Source organism: Martes martes (assembly GCF_963455335.1).
Source record: "Martes martes genome assembly, chromosome: 7".
NCBI classification, from domain to species: domain Eukaryota; kingdom Metazoa; phylum Chordata; class Mammalia; order Carnivora; family Mustelidae; genus Martes; species Martes martes.
In genome coordinates, this window is record NC_137894.1 from 101042709 (window position 1) to 101062780 (window position 20072).

The following is a 20072-nucleotide window of genomic DNA, read 5'->3' on the forward strand; positions in this document are numbered from 1 at the left end:
ATAATTAATATAAATTAATATAAAACTAATAGAATACTGTATGTCAACTAGAACTAAAAAAATGTATACACTTCTAATCAAATGAAATGCAGGATTTTTTAAAATATTTTTTCAATGCAGGATTCTTGATTGATCCTAGATTGGGTGGTTGGTAGGGAGGGAAGGCTAAAGGATGCTTTAGGGGAAATTTTAATATGAAATGCATCTTAAGTAATAATACTCTTCTGTTAGATTTCTTTGGTGTAATATATTGTGGTTATGTAAAAAAGAATGTCTTTGTTCTTAGGGGACACAGCTTGAGGCACTGAGGGGTGAAATATCATGATGCATATTTCAAATGGCTTGGGAAAAACCCTATTTATAAAGCATATATTGCAAAATGTCAACAGTAAGTCAATCTTCAGATAAAGGGTGTTATTATGTTCACTGCACTACTTGAAATTTTCCTTAGGTGTGAAAATTTTCAAAATAGAAACCTGAGGAAAAATTACATACTTCTATAATAATAAAGCAGTTGGAAAACAAGAAAGACCCATAAGACAACCAGTCACTGATTAAGATACTTTCTACATGGATGGGTCACATCTTTTTGTCTATGGGGATCTGTTTCATGTTGGTGACAGTGGCTCACCACAGGCTGCTGCACTGATACGATAGGCTGTAGATTACCACAGCCCCCAGAGGTGGCAGGCATAACTCAGTGCTCACTCACTTGGTCTCTGGAATAATCAGATGATGCTCTTTTGATGAATATAAAGTATAAAAAGAACCTCCTCTTTGAGAAGTTTTTACTATTTCATACAAAGAATGAAATTAAGCAAATGGCTATATTCTACAGCACATAACAAGCTCAGAATGGGCAATATTATTGATATCATGATGGTGGTTAATATATTCATTCATTTCCATTTCCATTTTCCCACTCTTAAGTCCCAATTCTCTGAAAAAAATTCTTTTTAAAGGTTTAATCTTATATAGCAAAGGAATAAAGGTAATGTTTCTTGGTTTTCAAGTTCTGATTTAAAATTTAAACCAAGTCAATACAAAAATGTTCCTTCAACCAAATAAAAGCCCTTTTTGGGACGCCTGGGTGGCTCAGTTGTTTAAGCCTCTGCCTTCAGCTCAGGTCATGATCCTGGGGTCTTGGGATCAAGTCCCGCATCAGGCTCCTTGCTCGGCAGGGAGCCTGCTTCTCTCTCTGCCTCTGCCTGCTTGTGCTCTTGTGTGCTCTCTCTGACAAATAAATAAAATCTTAAAAAAATAAAAAATAAAAACACCTTTTTCTTTTTCTTCAAATACTTAGTATTATCAGGTTCCTATGGAACTGTAATAACTGAAGGACTATATCCTATGTACAACAAATAAGTTGAGGAATATAAAAATAAATGTATGTCTACAAACATGTTTTCCAAAGTACTATAAACTTTTACCTCAGGTTCTTTAAATAAAAATTCATACAGTATTCAGAACGAAATCAAATGATGAAGCAACATCAAATACCCAATAGCATAACTAATAATAGCCAACATCTATATAAAACATTACTATGTATAGGAACTAAGTGCTTTTTATCTCATTTAATTCCCATAACCATAAAGTAGGTACTATTATTATACCCATTTTACAGATGAGTGGTCAAAGGCTAGAAACTTGTCCAAGGTTTATTCGGCTGGTAGGTATTACAGGGAGTCTTCAGACCCAGGTTGTTTGGCTTTGAAATCTGTGCTCCTAACCACTGCACTATAATGTTTCTCTATACCAGCTACTAATTAAAAAGTCAGAAATGTATTCCTTCCTAACCTTAGTCATCATGATAAAGAGTACCTTTGGCTTCTACATATCTGAATTTTCAACATATTATATTCCTTCCAACATATAATACCATCCTCAATTCTGAGCCACCTGATTTATTTTTACTACAACCCCCCCTCCATCCCCACCCCTATGTACTCTGCTCTCATTAAGTGGCTGCATTTATATTAAACTCTGCTTAGAATAATAACCAAAAATATATGAAATAATTAAATCTTGTTTGTTCAAAATTAAAGAGGAGTTCAACACTTTCCCTAACTCTTCAACTACTCTCTTATCAAGGCTTCAAAGACTTGCTCAGGAAAATACTGCTGATGATGATAACCAGAGTATCTTACCAAGAACACATTATGCCCTAGGCTGAAATACTATCAAAACAGTATCCTCAATCTTCTTTTCCATGTGTATGATGCTTAGCAGGATGGGGGTGATGGTGGAAATTATGGCAATAAATATAAACTGTATTTTCTAGAAACATTTTCATTTCATGGAAATACAATGTTAAGACCACAGCAAGCTAAATATGGAAACGTGAAAGTCATTTATTTTTTAAAAACCAGGCAATACAAAGACAATTGAAACCCATATATGAAGAAATTTCTGAAACAAACAAAAGAAAAAATCTCATCTACAAAATTATTTACATGTTTAGGGTTCATATTAAAAAACATGGTCCCTAGTTCAGTATAGACATAGAGAAGAGTCTATGGTAACAAACCTGGAGGGCAACTTCTGCAGTACTTCTCCGTACATGACATAAACCAAATGAGGAAACCCCTTGAAGGTACTTCAATGTTCAGAGGTTTTAAGACCTTTGATGATTTTAAAGGTAAGAAACAACATTAAACTGGCTTCCACTAGGACACACCACTGGCTTCATATCAGTGACTAATCACAGTGTTTCTCAACGTACCTCCATTTGGGAGCAGAGCAATCTGCAGAGATGACAGTTTTTACACATGCCCTGTTACCTACACCAATATAATCACTACATTATCTTATGAAGACAAATAGTTGTCACTAAACTCTCAAAATATATAATGAGTTTTCTAAAGTTTTTTTTTTTAAAGTCCAGGTTCATCAATGATGAATAAAAAATCCATTACCGACTTTCCTACTTTCTTTAACTCTATTCCTGCTTAAATGCAAAAGCTGACAGTTTCTGATTGGTAGAAAGATCTAAAGGTTTTTGCTTTTTAGGCAAATTCAGATTCTCCTTTGCTTTTTCCTTCTCATTTTCAGTTTCATAACTTTCATCAACCACATGTTTTCGCTTCTTTGCTTCAGCTCCATCACTTGTAGTTCCTCCTTTGGCCTTGGAAGCCCATGCCTTTGTAAAAATATGGGAGGAGAAAAGATTTTTAGGCAGTAAAAGAAATAGGAAGGAAATTATTTCCTTTCTTTTCCAGGTAAAAATCCATATATAAAAGAGCAGTATTAAAAAAAAAGCAGCATAATTAGCACTTGAATTGTTAAGCTAATCATTAAGGGCTCTCATCGTTAACAGATCTTTTACTTAATTGCAGGGCACGTTAAAAAATTTACATTCTACCTCTAATATCTCAACCTAAACTCTGCTTGTATTTAACCATATTAAGTGCAAAATACTATAACAGCAGCTACTTTTTTAAAAATGAAACTTTTTGAGATTATTCACAAGCAGTTGTAGGAACAATACAGAAGAATCTCGTGTACCAGTTTCCCGGTTTACCCCAATAGGAGCATCTTGCAAAACAAATGTAGTATGACAATCAGGGTACTGACATCAATACAATCCTCTCTTTTTTATTTCTACTCCTATGTGTGTTGTGTATATTTAATTCCAATGTAGATTCCATGTTCAAGATACAAAACAGTTCCATCATTATAAGGATCTCTCATGTTGCCCCCAAAACCTACACTTCCCACCCAGGTCCCCACTCCTGGTAATTACTGCTCTGTTCTTCATCCCTATCACTTTGTCATTTCAGGAATGACATTTCAGATATTCTTTTAGGACTGGTTTCTATTCACTAAGCAAGAACCTTACAAAGTTCAGTCGTTTCCATTTGTCTCTTATTGACTGACTGAATGACTGATTTTTTAAGTAGGCTCTACACCCAGCATGGAGACCAACGAAGGGCTTGAACTCACAACCTTGAGATCAAGAACTGAGCAGAGATCAAGAGTCAGATGCTTAACTGATTGAGGCACCCAAGCGCCCCTCCATCAGTCTCTTAAATCTATTTTAATATGTAATAGTTCCTCCTTCCACTTTGCTTCTTTTCCTATTTCTTTACTATAGAAAAGGAACCCTTTGAAGCTGCAGAATTTCTCACATTAACAGACTGGATTTAAGAAAACGTTTAAGGTTTACCTTAACAATACTGATTACATTTTTAAGTATTCAAATACACAATCACAACCTTTACCAAGTCTCTTTCTCTTCTGCTGCATAAGACCATTCAAATGCAATTTTATCTAATTCTTTAGCATTTCTATCTTCTTATAAATTCTTATAAAAAATGAGAAGCATGAAGTTGCCAGTGAAATTCTAATGAGGCTAGAGGTGGTTAAACCAGTTTCTAGTCTCCTCTTTTTGTAATATACTTTACTCTTGAAACCCAGTTTATCGAGGCAGGTATCTATTTCACCAGGTGCCCATGCTGTGTACTGTCAGCCCTGGGGAAGTGAAATCTGAGGATTTAACTGATATACCCCAAACATTCCTTCCCCTTGCACCAGAACGCTGCTCCCAGCCCTCCCTCACATGACAGAAATTACATGAGGAGCAATAGGTACCAGCCACCTGTCCTAATTTCCAAGTGAAAGGCTATAATAGAACACTACCTTTTCTCCCCAAAAGCAGTATTCTCATTTTGGGTTTTTTGGGTTTTTTTTCCTTAAAGTAAGCTCTACACCCATAGTAAGGCTTAAACTCATAATCCCAAGATCAAGAGTCACATGCCCTACTGACTGAGCCAGCCAGGCAGTCCAGTATTCTCACTTTATATTCAATGTGGAAGTACACAGCATTTTAAAAAATTCTTCTTAAATTACAAGAACCTTAAAATCCAAACATGTGAATTTCATTTTTACTTATTCACTCAGTTTGCTTTTGATTTAGAAGTAATGTACTTTTTCTTGGAGTAGCCTCCTAACTTGCATTATATAGGAACTTATATACAGATATAAACAGTATATCTGCACCAAATTTAACCCCTGGCACTAAATAACAATTATTATACACCCATACAGTCAAAGCTGACATTTCAGTTATTTAATTCCCTCTCAACCAAGAGTTTACCAGAATATCTGCAATTTCCAAAAACAGAAAAAGGGAATTTTCTGTAAGAATTTTTAAAACCTGGGAATTTAATAAGCTCTCAATCTCAGCAAAATTATCCTTACCTTCCTTTCTTCAGCTGACAATACTCTAAATCGCATCATTCCTTCTTTTATTATGTCTGCTTCATCTGAAAAGTCAGGATTGTCAGACAAAATACTACTTCTGTTTTCTTCCAGCCACATCTGGAACCCAGTCTTTGGCCTAAAATAGCAATTATGTGAAAAATATTTTATACTTAAAATGCAGTTTAAAGTGCTTTATGATTTTTCAGGTTAGTAATGAACCATTAGTCTTTGCATACCTATATAAAGTAAGAGAGACACAATTAAAATTATTTTTTTAAGATTTTTTTTTTTTTTTGACAGAGCACAAGCAGGGGGAACAGGAGAGGGAGAAGCAGGCTCCCTGCCGAGCAGGGAGCCTGATGCCGAGCTTGATCCCAGGACTCTGGAATCATGACCTGAGCCGAAGGCAGACACTTAACCAACTGAGTCACCCAGGCACCCCGAGTGACACAATTAATTACATCTGTTAATATTCATACTACATATTACCCTGGAGACCATGGGAATAACGAACTGAAAAATCCCTTGTAAGATCAATTCAAAGATTTTACTTATATTTGTATTTTCCAAGTGGAGCAACCATGAACTCTATACTTTCAGCTCTTTTTAGAATACTTATATACTCAAGATCTCCAATTCCCCTCAGGCCCGCTGGGCCAGTAAAATTTTTCCAAGTATCCTTGGTGGGTTCTCTTTCCATTTCCCAAACCAGCTATTTGAAATTTTTATTTCTCTCAAGATCCTTACCCAACCCCTCTCTGCTCTCATAGCTGACCAGGGAGTGTGGGTCCTTTCTTGTGCAACTATTATGTAAAGCATAAACACGGCACACTTGTCAATTTCATTAGACTTTACTTCTGACACAACTGTCTTTAGGTCATAAGCAAAGGTTTAATGTAAACATTTAATATTTACTGAGCACTTACTATGCGCTAGGCATTGTTCTAAAAGCCATGTATTACCTCATTTCACCCTATGAGGTAGGTGCAATTACTATCTCCATTCCATAGATGAGGAAATTAAGGCTCAGAAATGTGAAATAACTTATTCCAGATTACACAGATAGCAGAAATCAGACCTGGGATTGAACAACTTGGCAGTCTGACTCCAGCGTCCCCATGCTTAACACATCAGCTCTACTACTGCCCCACACTATTCTGTAACCAAATGGAGCCTGAATAATAAATTTAAGGACACAGCAAAAATTAGATGCAAAAATACCACGGAAAAATGTTTATGATAAAATTTTAAATGGAACCAGAAAGACAGGATATAACATTATAGCTCTAGTACAAATCTCATTAAATATAACATCTTAATTTTACTAAAAAAAGATTAGAAGGGAATTACCTTTATGAGTAATTGCGGGATTTTGCCTAAACTTACTAATTTTTAGAAAAACAAGCTATTAAAAAAATATTATTAGTCTGGCTAGAACTACTTGCCCAATTTCTGGAAATATCCTAATATAATTCTACTTTCAGAAAAATAATAGAGCAAATAAAAACAAATAGCAACACTAAATAAAGGTTCTTGAATTTCTAGAAATTAATATTCATTTTAATCAAACTTGGGGCAAGTCTAGCTAATAGCATACAATCCCCCCCCAAACAGCTGTTGTTCAAGAAAAAAACAAAATTGAACATTTCTCTTCTGATTAAGTATATCAACATTTGTGACAAAATATTTAGTTAAGCAGTGATAATTCTTTAATGAAATTTCATGTAAGTAAGTTTTCTGTATAGCTCACTGATAGTAAAAAAAAAAATGGAATCTTCTTAAATAAAATCTTCATCATTTAACATTTGATTTGAATTCGGGACAAAAATGGGAAAAATAAAAACCAAAGCTAATCCTCAAATTAAATTGGTTAACATGAGTGGCACCTGCCTGGCTCAGTTGGTAGAGCATGCAGCGTTTGAACTTGGGGTCATGAGTCTGAGCCCTACATTGGGTATAGAGATTACTTAAAAAATAAAACCTTTAAGGGGCACCTGGGTGGCTCAGTGGGTTATGATAGATAGTTACATGGGAGAAACAGTCATGATCTCAGGGATCCTGGGACTGAGCTCCATGTTGGGCTCCCTCCTCAGCAGGGAGTCGTCTTCTTCTCCCTCTGCCCCTCCCCGCTGCTTGCGCTGAACTCTCTCTCACAAGAAAATAAATAAAAACCTTAAAAAAAAGAGAGACCTCAAGAAATGTGGTAACATACTGCACTGGCAGACAAATAGGATACAGGCAAATAGGAACTCTCATATTGCAGGAGGCAAAGAAAATGATACCACATCAACGGAGAAAAATTTGGCAATATCTATTGAAATTACAAGTGCACATTAACTTGAAGCATACAGGAATCCATCTTATAGCTATATGTATATGTGAGAAATGACATTCACATGAAGTTATTCTTTGTGCTACTATTTGTACTAGCAAAAGACCAGCAACCACATTCTGTTCACCAGTAGAGAACTGAATAAATTATGGTATATCCATTCAGTGTATGTGAAAAAATTAAAGAAACTCTTTATGTAGTAATATGAGATGTTCTATAAAAAATGTTAAGTGAAAAAAAGCAAGGTACAGAATAACATGTATGCTACCATTTCTGTAAAAATAAAAAAAATAGATAAATCTAAATATTGGAGGCTATGTGAGAAATCTGTTGTAGTGACTGTGCAAGAGGGGAACTGGGTGGACAGGAAAGATGTTTACTCTTTATCACACTTTTTTTGGGTAGCTTTTCACTGTTTCTCCCATGTAACTATCTATTTTAAGATAAACAAAAAAAACTATAAAATATGTACAATTTAAAACACATATAATTTATTAGGGTGTATCTTATTAAGTAACATAAATAGACATTAATCAATATTTATGGCTTCCTTTCCTTAAAGTTATGTGTTCAGAATGTCCACTACCAGTGTCAATGTATTACTTGTAATAATGAACAAGAGAGTTGAGTAATTTTGTATTGTTTCTGTATGCCTTTTATTGGGATATTATATCTTAAGAATAATAAATTTGTTTATGTACTGACCTTTGATTTTCAGTGTTTTGAGGAGACATAGCTGGTGTTTCAGATGACGACTTTTTAGGATGTTCTTCTTTTACATCCTCAGTCTTATCAGTTTGGGAAGTTCTTTTCTGGAAATAGGATGCTGCAGATGCCTGTAAAAACAAACATAATGAATACTCCAACAAAATCTAGTAAGATTTTATATACTACAAGCAACTTTTGAAAAGTGTGGGAAAATATATGTAGAATTCTTAAACCAACATGTGAAGAAGCCCCCTAAGGTTCTCAGCTGAACATAAACATGACTACAGACACAAAATCCCCTAAAACTACAAATTCCGTATTTTCTAAGTGCTGAATTTTATTATATGAAATAGAAAAGAAAAAAGGTCTACCGTACTAATGACAAATCTGGGATGAAATACAAAATCTGGGCTGAAACCAGAAGGCAAAATCAGAATACAGAACAAGACTGGGGGGCGCCTGGGTGGCTCAGTTGTTAAGCGTCTGCCTTCAGTTCAGGTCATGATTCCAGGGTCCTGGGACTGAGCCCCACATCGGGCTCCCTGCTCAGAGGTAAGCCTGCTTCTCCCTCTCCACTCCCCCTGCTAGTATTCCCTCTCTTGCTGTCTCTCTCTCTCTGTCAAATAAATAAATAGAATCTTCAAAAAAAAAAAAAAAAAAAAAAGATTGGGGCCAGCTACTACAGCATCATCTTTAAACAAAGATACACATCAGAATCATCTGGGAATTTTTTTTTAAAGACCAGACAGATGCCTGAGTCCCTGGGCCCTGAATGTATATGTATATGTATGTATGTATGTATGTATGTAATATATATATATATTTTTTTTCTTTCCCCCCCAAAAAGTGATTCTGAAGCAAAATCAGATTGGAGAACCACTACCCTTGCTAGACAATCAATCATAAACAACTGGAGCCTCCTGTCCCATACCTGAAAGAGTGAACAAAACAGAATATGTGCTGCTTATTGTTAATGTGGGTAGTTGAAATTGTACCTGCTTAGACTTTGGCTTTGGAACTAGAGGCTTTATAACTGGAGACTTTTCATTATTTATAGCTCGATTAAGTGCAGCAGATTTCTTGGATGATTTGTTCATATTGTCTAAAATATTACTTGAACGTGCTGAATTCACTGAAGTGGATGGTTCTTTGGAATTGGTTGATACCTAAAGAACAAACTATTAGCATTTTATATTTAAAGAAGAAAAAAAAATCCCAAGAGATTCATTTTTCCTTAAAATATGTCAGGTCTATATTATGGTCTCACATTTGGAACTGAACACATTTTGTACAATACAAATTAAGACTGATACACATATTAAACATACCACATCCCCAGGGAAAAGAGGGAATAATCTTTCAAAACTATCAGTATTTAGGGGCACCTAGGTGGCTCAGTTGGTTAAACAACTGCCTTCGGCTCAGGTCATGATCCCGGAGTCCCAGGATCAAGTCCCACATCAGGCTCCCAGCTCTATGGGGTCTGCTTCTCCCTCTGACCTTCTCCCCTCTCATGCTGTCTCTCACTCTCTCTCTCTCGAGTAAATAAATAAAATCTTAAAAAAAAAAACAAATCGGTATTTAGAAGGTAAGTAGAACATACAACTCTTAGCCCAAGTGTGAACTAGTGCTGCTTTCATCTGTTTTCATGAAGATCTGCTTTAGTCTTTAATGCCTCCAAGTCTGGAGAGTGTCATCTGGTGGTTTGGAAATATTTCTTTGTATAAAAATGTATTGAAATACATTTTAAATATCACTGGAAAGAGTTTACCTTGAAGGGGTTTACTCGTCCTTGGTTGCTACAGGTAACTGCACCTTTCGTAAGAAAGCAAGCCTCACTTAATAGTGGCAAAACATAGAAGACTTCTGACTTCTCTAATAATAGATGGAATATTTTAATCTGTATCATACAAAAACAAATGTACTTTGCAGCTTTAAAATTATTAACAACTATATATGACCTCCTACCTCTTTCCAAGCTAAAATACAAGCTAGTAAATGGGAACTATCCCAACTTGTTACTATGAAATATAACAACCCAATATTCATATAGATCTATCCTTTTCTCCTATTACCATGGAAGAACAGTGACTCGTTTTAGCTAAGGTTAATAATTCCTCTACTTGTGCTCTAGATCCCAATCCCTCCTGCTTTGTCAGGAAACTTGCCCTATCAGTACCTACACCATCTTTGGATGTATACTATCTTTTCCTCTTTATTGGCTACTCAAGTTTCCTAACTTAAAACAAACAAACAAAAACAAGCCCTCTCAACCCCAAAGCCCCTCAAGCCACTACTTTTAATTCCTTCCCCTATAGAGCCAAATTCAAGAGCTGTCTACAAAGCTATTCCCAGTTCCTCAAGGTTCATACATTCCCACATCCAAAATAAAACGGCTTCCAGCCCTACTATCCTATAGAATACCCTTGCTAAGGACCCAATAAAGTCCGTGTGGCCAAATCTGGTGGGTAGTTTTCACTCATCATCATTTTGACCCACTCAACAGCATTCTACAAAGCTGAGTGTTCCTTTCTTTTTAATACTGTCTCCTACCCTGATTTCTGAGATTCCATGTTCCTATCTCCTTCCTCTCTTACCTCATTTTCTTTTGATGGTTCTTCCTTCGCCTAATGTTTAAATGTTGGGGATTCTCCACCCCCTAAGCTCACTTTTCTTCTCACTTTATATCCTCCTCCAATGCTCAATCACCCATGCCCATGATTTAAATTGCTATAGTTATGCCAACAATTTTCACTTCATCTCCCTCCCAGACTACTTTCCTGAGTTCCTAACCCAAACATCCAATAGTAGTTCATCTTCCTCCTATCTAAACCTGAGTTTCCCTAGTGTTTTCTAACCCAGTAAATGGTACCATCATTCATTCAAATATTCAAGCTGGGAAACTGAGTCATTCTTTATACCCTGAACTTTCATACTCTCTACATTTTCTTCAGAAACACTTTATCAATTCTTCTCTTTCTTTCTCCCATTAGTCACCACCACCCGAGTCTAAGCCACTATTCAATGTCACTTGGGCTGTCTCCTTATGTGCATTCCTCCTCTGCCAGTGTGCATGCTCTGCCTCTGCTTTAAACCTACAACAGCCTCCCAGTGACCTCAGAATAAAGATAAAAATCCCTACTGTGGCCTACATGGATATGCATGATTTAGCTCCCGCCCTTCCCTCCAAAACCACTCGGTGTCACTTTTCTCTGCCTCTGTGCTCTTCGCACCACTCTTACAGTCTTCGCAAATGCTGTTCCTTAAGTCACACACCTTTCCCTTGCTTCTGCTCTCACCCACATCAGCCTAGCTGATTCTTATTAATCTCTGCTTTAAACATTCCATGAGGCCTCCCTTGGGGTCCCAACAAAGCCCTTACCTCTGACTAGATTATAGCACACTGTTATATGCTCTTATAATACTCTGTACATGTGTTTACAAGTAATTTTTAAAAATCAAAGGTCTATATACACATGGTTTAAAAATTCAGTTGATACTATGTAAGATTTACGCAGGAATCAACCACGCATGTCTGCCTGACTTCAGTATGTCCCACCTAGTCAAATACCTGACACACAATAGGCATTTAATAAATATTTGTAAAATTAGCAGTTTCACAAACAATATTTCTGATAAAAACAAACCAAGGGCAGAAGAGTGGAGGTGGGGGTGGGGAAAAGGGGTGTATTTGAATAGATATATCACTTTAAAGACTACTTGCACAATTTTCTTGATATTACAGAATCACAAATATTTCTTACCTGACTTAATAGCTGGCACATCAGCAGAATTTGCACTTTTGGAAAATGGATTCTGTCCTATAAAATTTAAAACAATACAATGTAAATGGGGAGATAAAGTCACTCTCTATAATCAACAATCAGCATAGATATCTCAACAAAGCACCAGTATTCAATTTTCCTCAGCTAAGTAAAATGGGGAAAGCCACATAAATGACATTTCTCATCCTTAAATTGCCTTAAAAATGTATCTTATGGGGCACCAGGGTGGCTCAGTTGGTTAAGCATCCAACTCTTGATTTCAGCTTAAGTCATAATCTCCAGGTTGTGAGATTGAGACCCATCTGGCTCCTCGCTCGGCGGGCAGTCTGCTTCTCTCCCTACCTCTTTCTCTTTCCCTCCCCCAACTCACACACATACTCTCTCTCTAAAATAAATAAATAAATCTTTAAAAAAAAATCTTGCCATGGTTATGTAATTCTGGTTCTTCTTTATCATCAGATTCTCTGGTGTCCTCTGCATCTTCTTCAACTTGGTTTCTAAGCCTTGGCTGGCTCCACTCTGTAGCAGCATTACTGTAACTAAAAGACAATATATTGTTCAATAAAGAGCTATACAAAGATCAATTTAATATTCAGAATGGTAAAGAAAAATTTAAGCAACTGATTATTTCTTACCCAGCATTCAGATCTTTTCTGAAATCTTCCTCTTCCTCTTCTTCTACCTGGGTTGCTGCCAATTCAGCTGCCTTCTCTACAGCCAGTTCACTAAGTCTTTGGGCCAATATTAATCTCCGGGAACGAGAAGCATATTTAATGGCTAAATTCACAGCATTTTGAGTCATTAAATCAGCTAGTTCCACACAACGGAATTCCCGATCCAGTTTACAAGAAAGCTAACCCAGAATAGAAAAAAAACAAAACCATGTCAAGAGAAACTTTTTATTTTTAAAAATTTTAAATGTATTATTATGTTCAATTAGCCAGCATATAGTACATCATTAGTTTTTGATGTAGCTCTCAACAATTCATTAGTTGCATATAACACCCAAGAGAAACTTTTTAAAAATTAGAGAATACTAGTAGTAAAACTGAGAAATCAGTTTTCTAGATAATGCATCTCATTGATTCTAAGAACCATATTTTTATACATTTTAACATCTCTGAAAGTGGGAGCATCTCACAATTGATGATGGGTCAGAGTTTAATTTCTAGCATTTTGGGGGGGGCTTAAATAATGATGCATTTTACAATCAATAGTAGCTTAGATTCAATGAAATAAGGCTTAGAATTTCAAACTATTAATTGCAAGGGAAGTAAAGATACTCCTTTACAATTCAAATGTGGTTTTCTTAAACTTGTTTCACTGCCCACCCACCCTCACCCCACCCTCGCCAAATAAGGCAGCAAGTTCAAAGAAGGAATAGATAGTAAATGATTTATTTGTTATTACTTTGCCCAGAATTGGTACACAAATACTACTAAGTGAGTTTGGGTGGGGGGAAGTATATTTAGCCATTCATTTTTAAGTGTGATTGTCTAAGATCTCCAACTACCAGAAATAGTTACACAACTTCTAATTAACAACTCCCTTTTTCTTGCTCTATTTTTTTATATGTAACAATACAAAACAAAGGGCATTCATTTAACATCTTAGAAAACACTTGACTACTTTTCTTTTGGTATGAATTTTTACAACTCAAAGTGAGGCAACTCAAGTATAATGTAAGGAAAATTAGTACTTCACAGACTACTAAGGGTTTCCTAATTCATAGGGTAGAAGGATTATTTTGTTACTTAGACATCCCACATCTCATGCCTCAGCACAGAAGGTTTAGACAGTCACCTGCATGTCCTTTTCAAGGTTTCTATTATCACTCATCTATAAATAGTACTTCTTAATCAGGGTAGTACTCTGCCTCAGGGGGCATTTGGAAATGAAAAGTAGTATGATTCGCATAGTAATGAGGCTGAAGTTCCGGCATTTGCCAGGGGGACAGGAATGCTAAAGAACTGACCAGTCCTTAAGCTACTGATAGTCTGTTCAGAAACACTGTTCCAGAGGAAATGCTCCTCCAATGCTACATGGTAAATAAACCAAACGGATATTCTTACCTGTGCTGTGGGAAATAAAAAGGTTACTAGTTCCTGCACAAATGACATTTTTATAAAAGGAACAAAACTTACTCTACAATAAGCTAATTAAATTTCTTTAATACTGGGGTGCACTCAGTTGGTTAAGTGACTGCCTTCCGCTCAGGTCATGATCGGAGTCCCAGGATCAAGTCTCACATTGGGCTCCCTGCTCAGCAGGAAGTCTGCCTCTCCCTCTGAACCTGCCCCCCTCACACTCTCTCATTCTCTCTCTCTCAAATAAATAAATAAATAAATAAATAAAATCTTTAGAAAAAAATTTCTTTTATACTATACTCAAGGCAGTGTCACATAGTGGTGACAACAATGAATACCACCTTTTTCCAACATGATGGCTCTAGAGAGTATAAGGCTAAGTGAAATTAGTCAGAGAAAGATAAATACCATATGATTTCACTCATATGTATAATTTAAGAAACAAAACAAACATAGAAAAAAGGACAAACAAAAAAACTAGACTCTTAACTATAGAGAACTGGTGGTTACCATAGGAGACATCAGTAGGGAGATGGGTGAAATAGGAGGAGGAGGTTAAAAGTACACATATCTGCCTATGATCTTAGTTACAAGGTAATGTCTAAAATATTTTACTTATTTATTTTTTAAAATATTTTAACGGCAACATCAACTGGGAAACAACTGAGTAATGTACAGAATTGTTGAATTATACACCTGAAATTAACATAACACTAAATTATACTAGAATTAAAATTTTAAAAATTAAAAAAAAAGTTTCTGAGGTTGTGGAACTTGGTGCTAATTCACATACTTTTAAGAAATCCAATCTATAGAAAAGTGCAACTTTAATTTTTCCAGCATATTTATTATACTTACCGCAAGCATTTTCATTAAAAGCTCCTGTTGTTCTTTTATTGCTTGATTTTTAGTGCTTTCTTCATATTCATAACCATTTTTAGCTAAATAATCAAGGTGATTGTGAAACATGATGGAACGCCAAAACTGTTCCTACAAAAGTGAAAAAAACAGCTTAGAGAAAACTACCAGCTTAATATCAGGCAAGTATTAAATATTTATCTTAAGATAACGGATTCTGAATTAAAATAATTTTTGAAATACTTTTTCTATAGTTTATTTTGTAATTCAAATTTTAACATGATACCAAACCTTAACGTCATCTTTTGTACTTAAAAAGAAAAAAAAAAGGAAATATAGCATTTTAAACAGTATCTTACTATCATTAATGCTCAGAGAAGGTGGTATACTACTTTTTAAGAGGCTGGTTTACTTCCTATTTAGAATAACTAATTACAAGATTTCAAATGACTTTTGATGGTACAGGGCTAGGCCTAGAGTGAAGCAAGCCTGGTCTAAGACCCAGTATTTATGGAAGCCCACCCTCTCAGGCACTCGCCCAACTCTGAGAGTGAGTGAGAGCACTTACCCTGATGTTCATACCCATTTACCTGACAGACAAAATCCCTGGAAGCAGAGATGGCAATCAGGTACCCTTGTGATCATAAGCAGTCATCCTCCCACCCTGTTACCACTATTTATTTAATCATAAAGTAATGAGATTCAACACTGTTTATCAGGGAAATTTTTAAATGTCTACATCACAGGCAATGTATTATCAAATTCAGAGTGCCAAGGTAAGATTTCCACATACCTCCATTTGTCCTTTCTCTGTTGCAATCTGACAATAAGGAAGCTTAAAGGATAGTATAGCTACAGCAGGTCGTGGAAGGGTGGGAGGAAACCGAGAACCTTTGCAAGGAATGCACCTGTCAATAAAAAAAAAGTCTCACTTCAAAAACTCCCTCCCAAATCATAAAAACTCTTAAAATATAAAATTTCCAAAATTCAGTAACTTGGAATAATATTATTCCAATAGCTAGCTTAATAATATACAACAAATTACTTTTTTTTTAAACTTCACACCTCATTAGGTTTAAAAACTATCCCTCCCCATGCATTTTAAGAATTTCAACAACCCCTCCTCACATCAGTTTTTCCTTCGGAAACTGTCCACTTTTAAAATACGGTAGCTATGCCATAAATAGTTGTCAAGGGATCCATGTTATAAAACAGTTCACCCAAGATGAAATGCTGATGAAGCATTTCCTTTTATTTATCAGTTTGGGAATACTTGGTACTGCTGGTAGAAAGTGTCAAATAAGAGAAAAAGACAGTGATATGTCCAATAGAGATAAGTATCTACTACTAGATATTGGTAAAAGTGAAGCAGAAAATCCAGTATATACCTGGTTATAATATATACCTGCTCTGCTAAATCAATGGTTGCCTTACGTGATAATAAATAGCTCAGCGGGTGAGAGCTTTGTCTAAACCTTTTCTGATTATGATATGAAAGTACTTAAAGACGCCCATCAGTATGAATAGTAATGCAATTCATTAATTAAAAAGCATTTATTAATCGCAGAGTGACATATGCATGTAAAATACCCTTTCAACTTATGTACTCCAAATTATTTATAAGAAAACCACTGGAAAACCATGCTCACACATGAAGTACCTTGGGCGAATTTTCTAATTTCTCTAGTCATTTAAAAATACAGTACAATGTTCAATGCCTATTAATAAACACCCATTTAATTTATAGTACAGCCTTTTAGTCATGGCTTAAAGTCATGACTTTCTTAAAGGGAAATACTAAGTAGAAATCAGATCCTCAGGTGTAAATTTTTTTCATAAATGTCTTCTAATATTATCAAATGCCCACTAGAATAGTTAAAAATTAAATAAGTGGCAATACTCAGCAATCTTTTAAACTATAGAGGCCCCCCTTCCTAGTAAGATTTGAATACACTTTCTTCTTTTTGTGACCCTACAATAAAAATACAAACATGTTTTTAGCGTTCCAATACTTTTGAACATATAATCTCATTTCTTCTTCTCCTTTCACAATTTCATATAAATCAGTGGTTATCACCATACCAGGTGGCAGTTTGAATACTTGAAAAAAATCTCTTGTAGCAATTCTGTCATTCACAGAAGCTAGTGGCTTATTAGTCATGCAAAATGAAAAAGCACATGTGCATTCGGAAAGGAACAAGTCTAATTATACATATATATGTACATTAACAAAATCAGAAGGAACATTGGGAGTAATCTTAACTGCCTTAATATTTATTTTTTTCTATAAAAAGACTTATACTCTCTTGTTTAAAAAACATTTTATACCTCAAATACTCTATTGACTTATCACAGTAAGCAATTACCACAAAGAAAAATTAGGACTTTAGCTAATGGTTTTTTAAAGCTACATTTACATCAAAGCAGGGTACTAATTCACATTTCTTATACTTTTAGCTTTAAAGACTTGAAGTAAAAAGACCTGTTCTCCATTAAATACCCTTTCATGAAAGAAGAGGAAGAACAAACTCATCTGACTGCTAATTTGGTGGGTTTTGCCTACAATGAATGAGCCTCCAGGAAATTGCGTGGCTAAACCATCTGGAGGAGAATATGCAAAAAATAAATTATGGTTTACTAAGAAAACAAAATTACTTCAATTCCTTTTCAAATAAATATTAAAACTTGTTCTCTTATTAAGGGAAGAGTTGAAAAAATATTAGACTAGTGAAAATTGGGGCCAATGTCCAGACTAAGCTTCCCCCGGGTAACAAGTTTTGCTTTGTGTTCTGGGTTGCACGGAGGAGACTTTGTTCACAACTTGTTTAGAGCATGTACTCAGGAATAAATAATGATTTTAGCAGCCAACTCTTCCAGGCTGCTGGCCTTATCTACCTTTACGTAGTACAGCACATACAGTCAGTACTGTAACAAATGCTTGTTAAAACTCAAAACAAGAATTTGTTTGAAAGCATGCTTAAAACTCTTAAGAGCTTTTAAAAGCTAAATAGAAAAGGAAGGAAGGTTAATGTTGGTAGAGAGCAAACTGGACTGTAGCATGCAAAATCAGGAAACTCAGTTATATATTAACCAGTAGTGATTATGAAAAAAAATCTTCAGTGGAAACAATAAAGATAGTTTTTGCTAAACTGAAGTATCATTCGAATGGAGGTAGGAGTGATAGCTTCTACAGATTAGTAATTACTCATATTCATGATTAAAGGCAGGTATTTCGTATGGACTCAAATGACATGTTTTTGTTTTTGTTTTTTAAGATTTTATTTATTTATTTGACAGAGACCATAAGTAGGCAGAGAGGCAGAGAGAGAGGGGGAAGCAGGCTCCCTGCTGAGCAGAGAGCCTGATTCGGGGCTCGATCCCAGGACCCTGAGATCATGACCTGAGCTGAAGACAGAGGCTTAACCCACTGAGCTACCCAGGCGCCCCTCAAATGACATGTTTTTAATTCCTTTATTTATATCCCTAGGAGTTGAACAGTTAAGTCATATACTAACTCTATGTTTAACCGTTTGAGGAAATGCCAAACTGTACCGAGTTTCTATCCCCACCTAGCGCTGTTTAGGGTTCTGCATGCTCAACAGCACTAATTATTGTCCATCTTTCAGATAATAACCATCCTGGTGGGTATGAAGTATCTCTGTGATTTTGATTTGCATAATGATGCTTAATAACTAATGAATACCTTTTCATGCATTATAGGCCATGCGTGTTTTCTTTCGAGAAATGTCAATTCAAATACTCTGCCTAGTTTTTAATTGAGTTACCTTTTCTTAGGTTACAAGAATTCTTTATAAATTGATACACATCCCTTATCACCTAAATGATGTGTTTCACCTTTTAAATCTACATGGTACTCTAGTGTGCACTCGTACCTAACATTATTACCTATTCTACTAATAGAAATTTAGAAATCTTTTGCTAATATTAACAATCCTACAATGTAGGATATCTTTTCCATGTGTCATTCCCACATGTGCTAGCAGCAGTATTTCCTAAACTTTAATGCACACACAAATCACCTGAGGATCTTGTTAAAATGTAGGTTCTGATTCAGTAAGTCTGAAGTGATGCCTGAGATCTGGCGTTTCTTTTCTTTGAAAGATTTTATTTATTTATTTGAGAGAGAGTGCACGCATATGCGTGCGAGAAAGAGAGCATGAGGAGCAGGGGAGCCGGCATGTGGCTCCATCCCAAGACCCTGGGATAATGATCTGAGGGGAAAGCAGATGCTTAACCGAATGAGCCACCCAGGTGTCCTGAGATCTGGCATTTCTAATAAGCTCCCTGGTGATGCTGATATTGCTGGTCCATGGATCACACTTTAAACAGCAAGTACTAGTATATCTGCAGGACAAATCCTAAGGCAGATAAAAGAGCACATGCATTTCTAATTCTGGTAGTTCTTGACAAACTGCCTTCCATAGGGATTATAACTAATTATACTCCTATCAGCAATTATAAGCTTGATTATTTCCCCCCAGCCTCACCAACTAAGAGCGTTATCAAATTTTCAGATTCTCCTCACTTGATAAGTAAAAAGAAAGTTTTTATAAGTTTTGATTCATATTTTTCTTATTTTGATATCAATCATCTTTTCACATATCCCAAGAGCCATTTTTATTTTCTTTTCTAACTAGTGCCTTTCTTGAAATAGTCTCTACTTACAGCTTCTGTGATATGATGTTCTTCAAGTGATTTTTCTCTTATTTGCTTAGCCAATATTCCTTTGCCTCATTCAAAAGCTCCATCTCCCAATACCTGACCTCTAAATGTTGGAATTTCTAAGGGGTGGATTCTGTGACCTTTTTTGTTTCTTTCTTCTAAGTGATCTCGTTTATTACCATTGACTTTATTTTTTGTTAAAGTGTTTTATTTATTTTTGAGAGACAGAGAACAAGCGAGCGGGGAGTGGAGGGGCAGAGAGAGAAGTAGGCTCCCCACTGAGCAGGGAGCCCGATGTGGGGCTCAATCCCAGGACCCTGAGACCATGACCCAAGCCGAAGGCAGCCTCTTCACTGACTGAACCACCCAGGTGCCCCGTGTTTATTACTATGACTTTAATACCTTCTATATTCT

The 20072-nt window shown here is 35.8% G+C and overlaps 1 protein-coding gene across 2 annotated transcripts in view; it reads right to left on the minus strand.

Moving 5' to 3' along the window:
* Positions 1-2283: 2283 nt before the first annotated feature.
* The window catches only part of WDHD1 (WD repeat and HMG-box DNA binding protein 1), a 63825-nt gene continuing 46036 nt past the window's right edge, over positions 2284-20072 (minus strand). Inside the window, exons 17-26 of one of the 2 annotated variants that reach the window (XM_080809590.1) lie at positions 15769-15883; positions 14976-15107; positions 12666-12883; positions 12454-12569; positions 12010-12066; positions 10017-10060; positions 9241-9411; positions 8243-8373; positions 5203-5341; positions 2284-3142 (exon numbers count right to left, since the gene is read on the minus strand). In XM_080809590.1, coding sequence (XP_080665716.1) covers positions 2942-3142; positions 5203-5341; positions 8243-8373; positions 9241-9411; positions 10017-10060; positions 12010-12066; positions 12454-12569; positions 12666-12883; positions 14976-15107; positions 15769-15883 — 1324 coding nt within the window. In that variant the 3' untranslated portion in view covers positions 2284-2941. The remainder of the gene's footprint in view (positions 3143-5202; positions 5342-8242; positions 8374-9240; positions 9412-10016; positions 10061-12009; positions 12067-12453; positions 12570-12665; positions 12884-14975; positions 15108-15768; positions 15884-20072) is intronic. The other variant, XR_013967197.1, reaches the window with a different exon arrangement.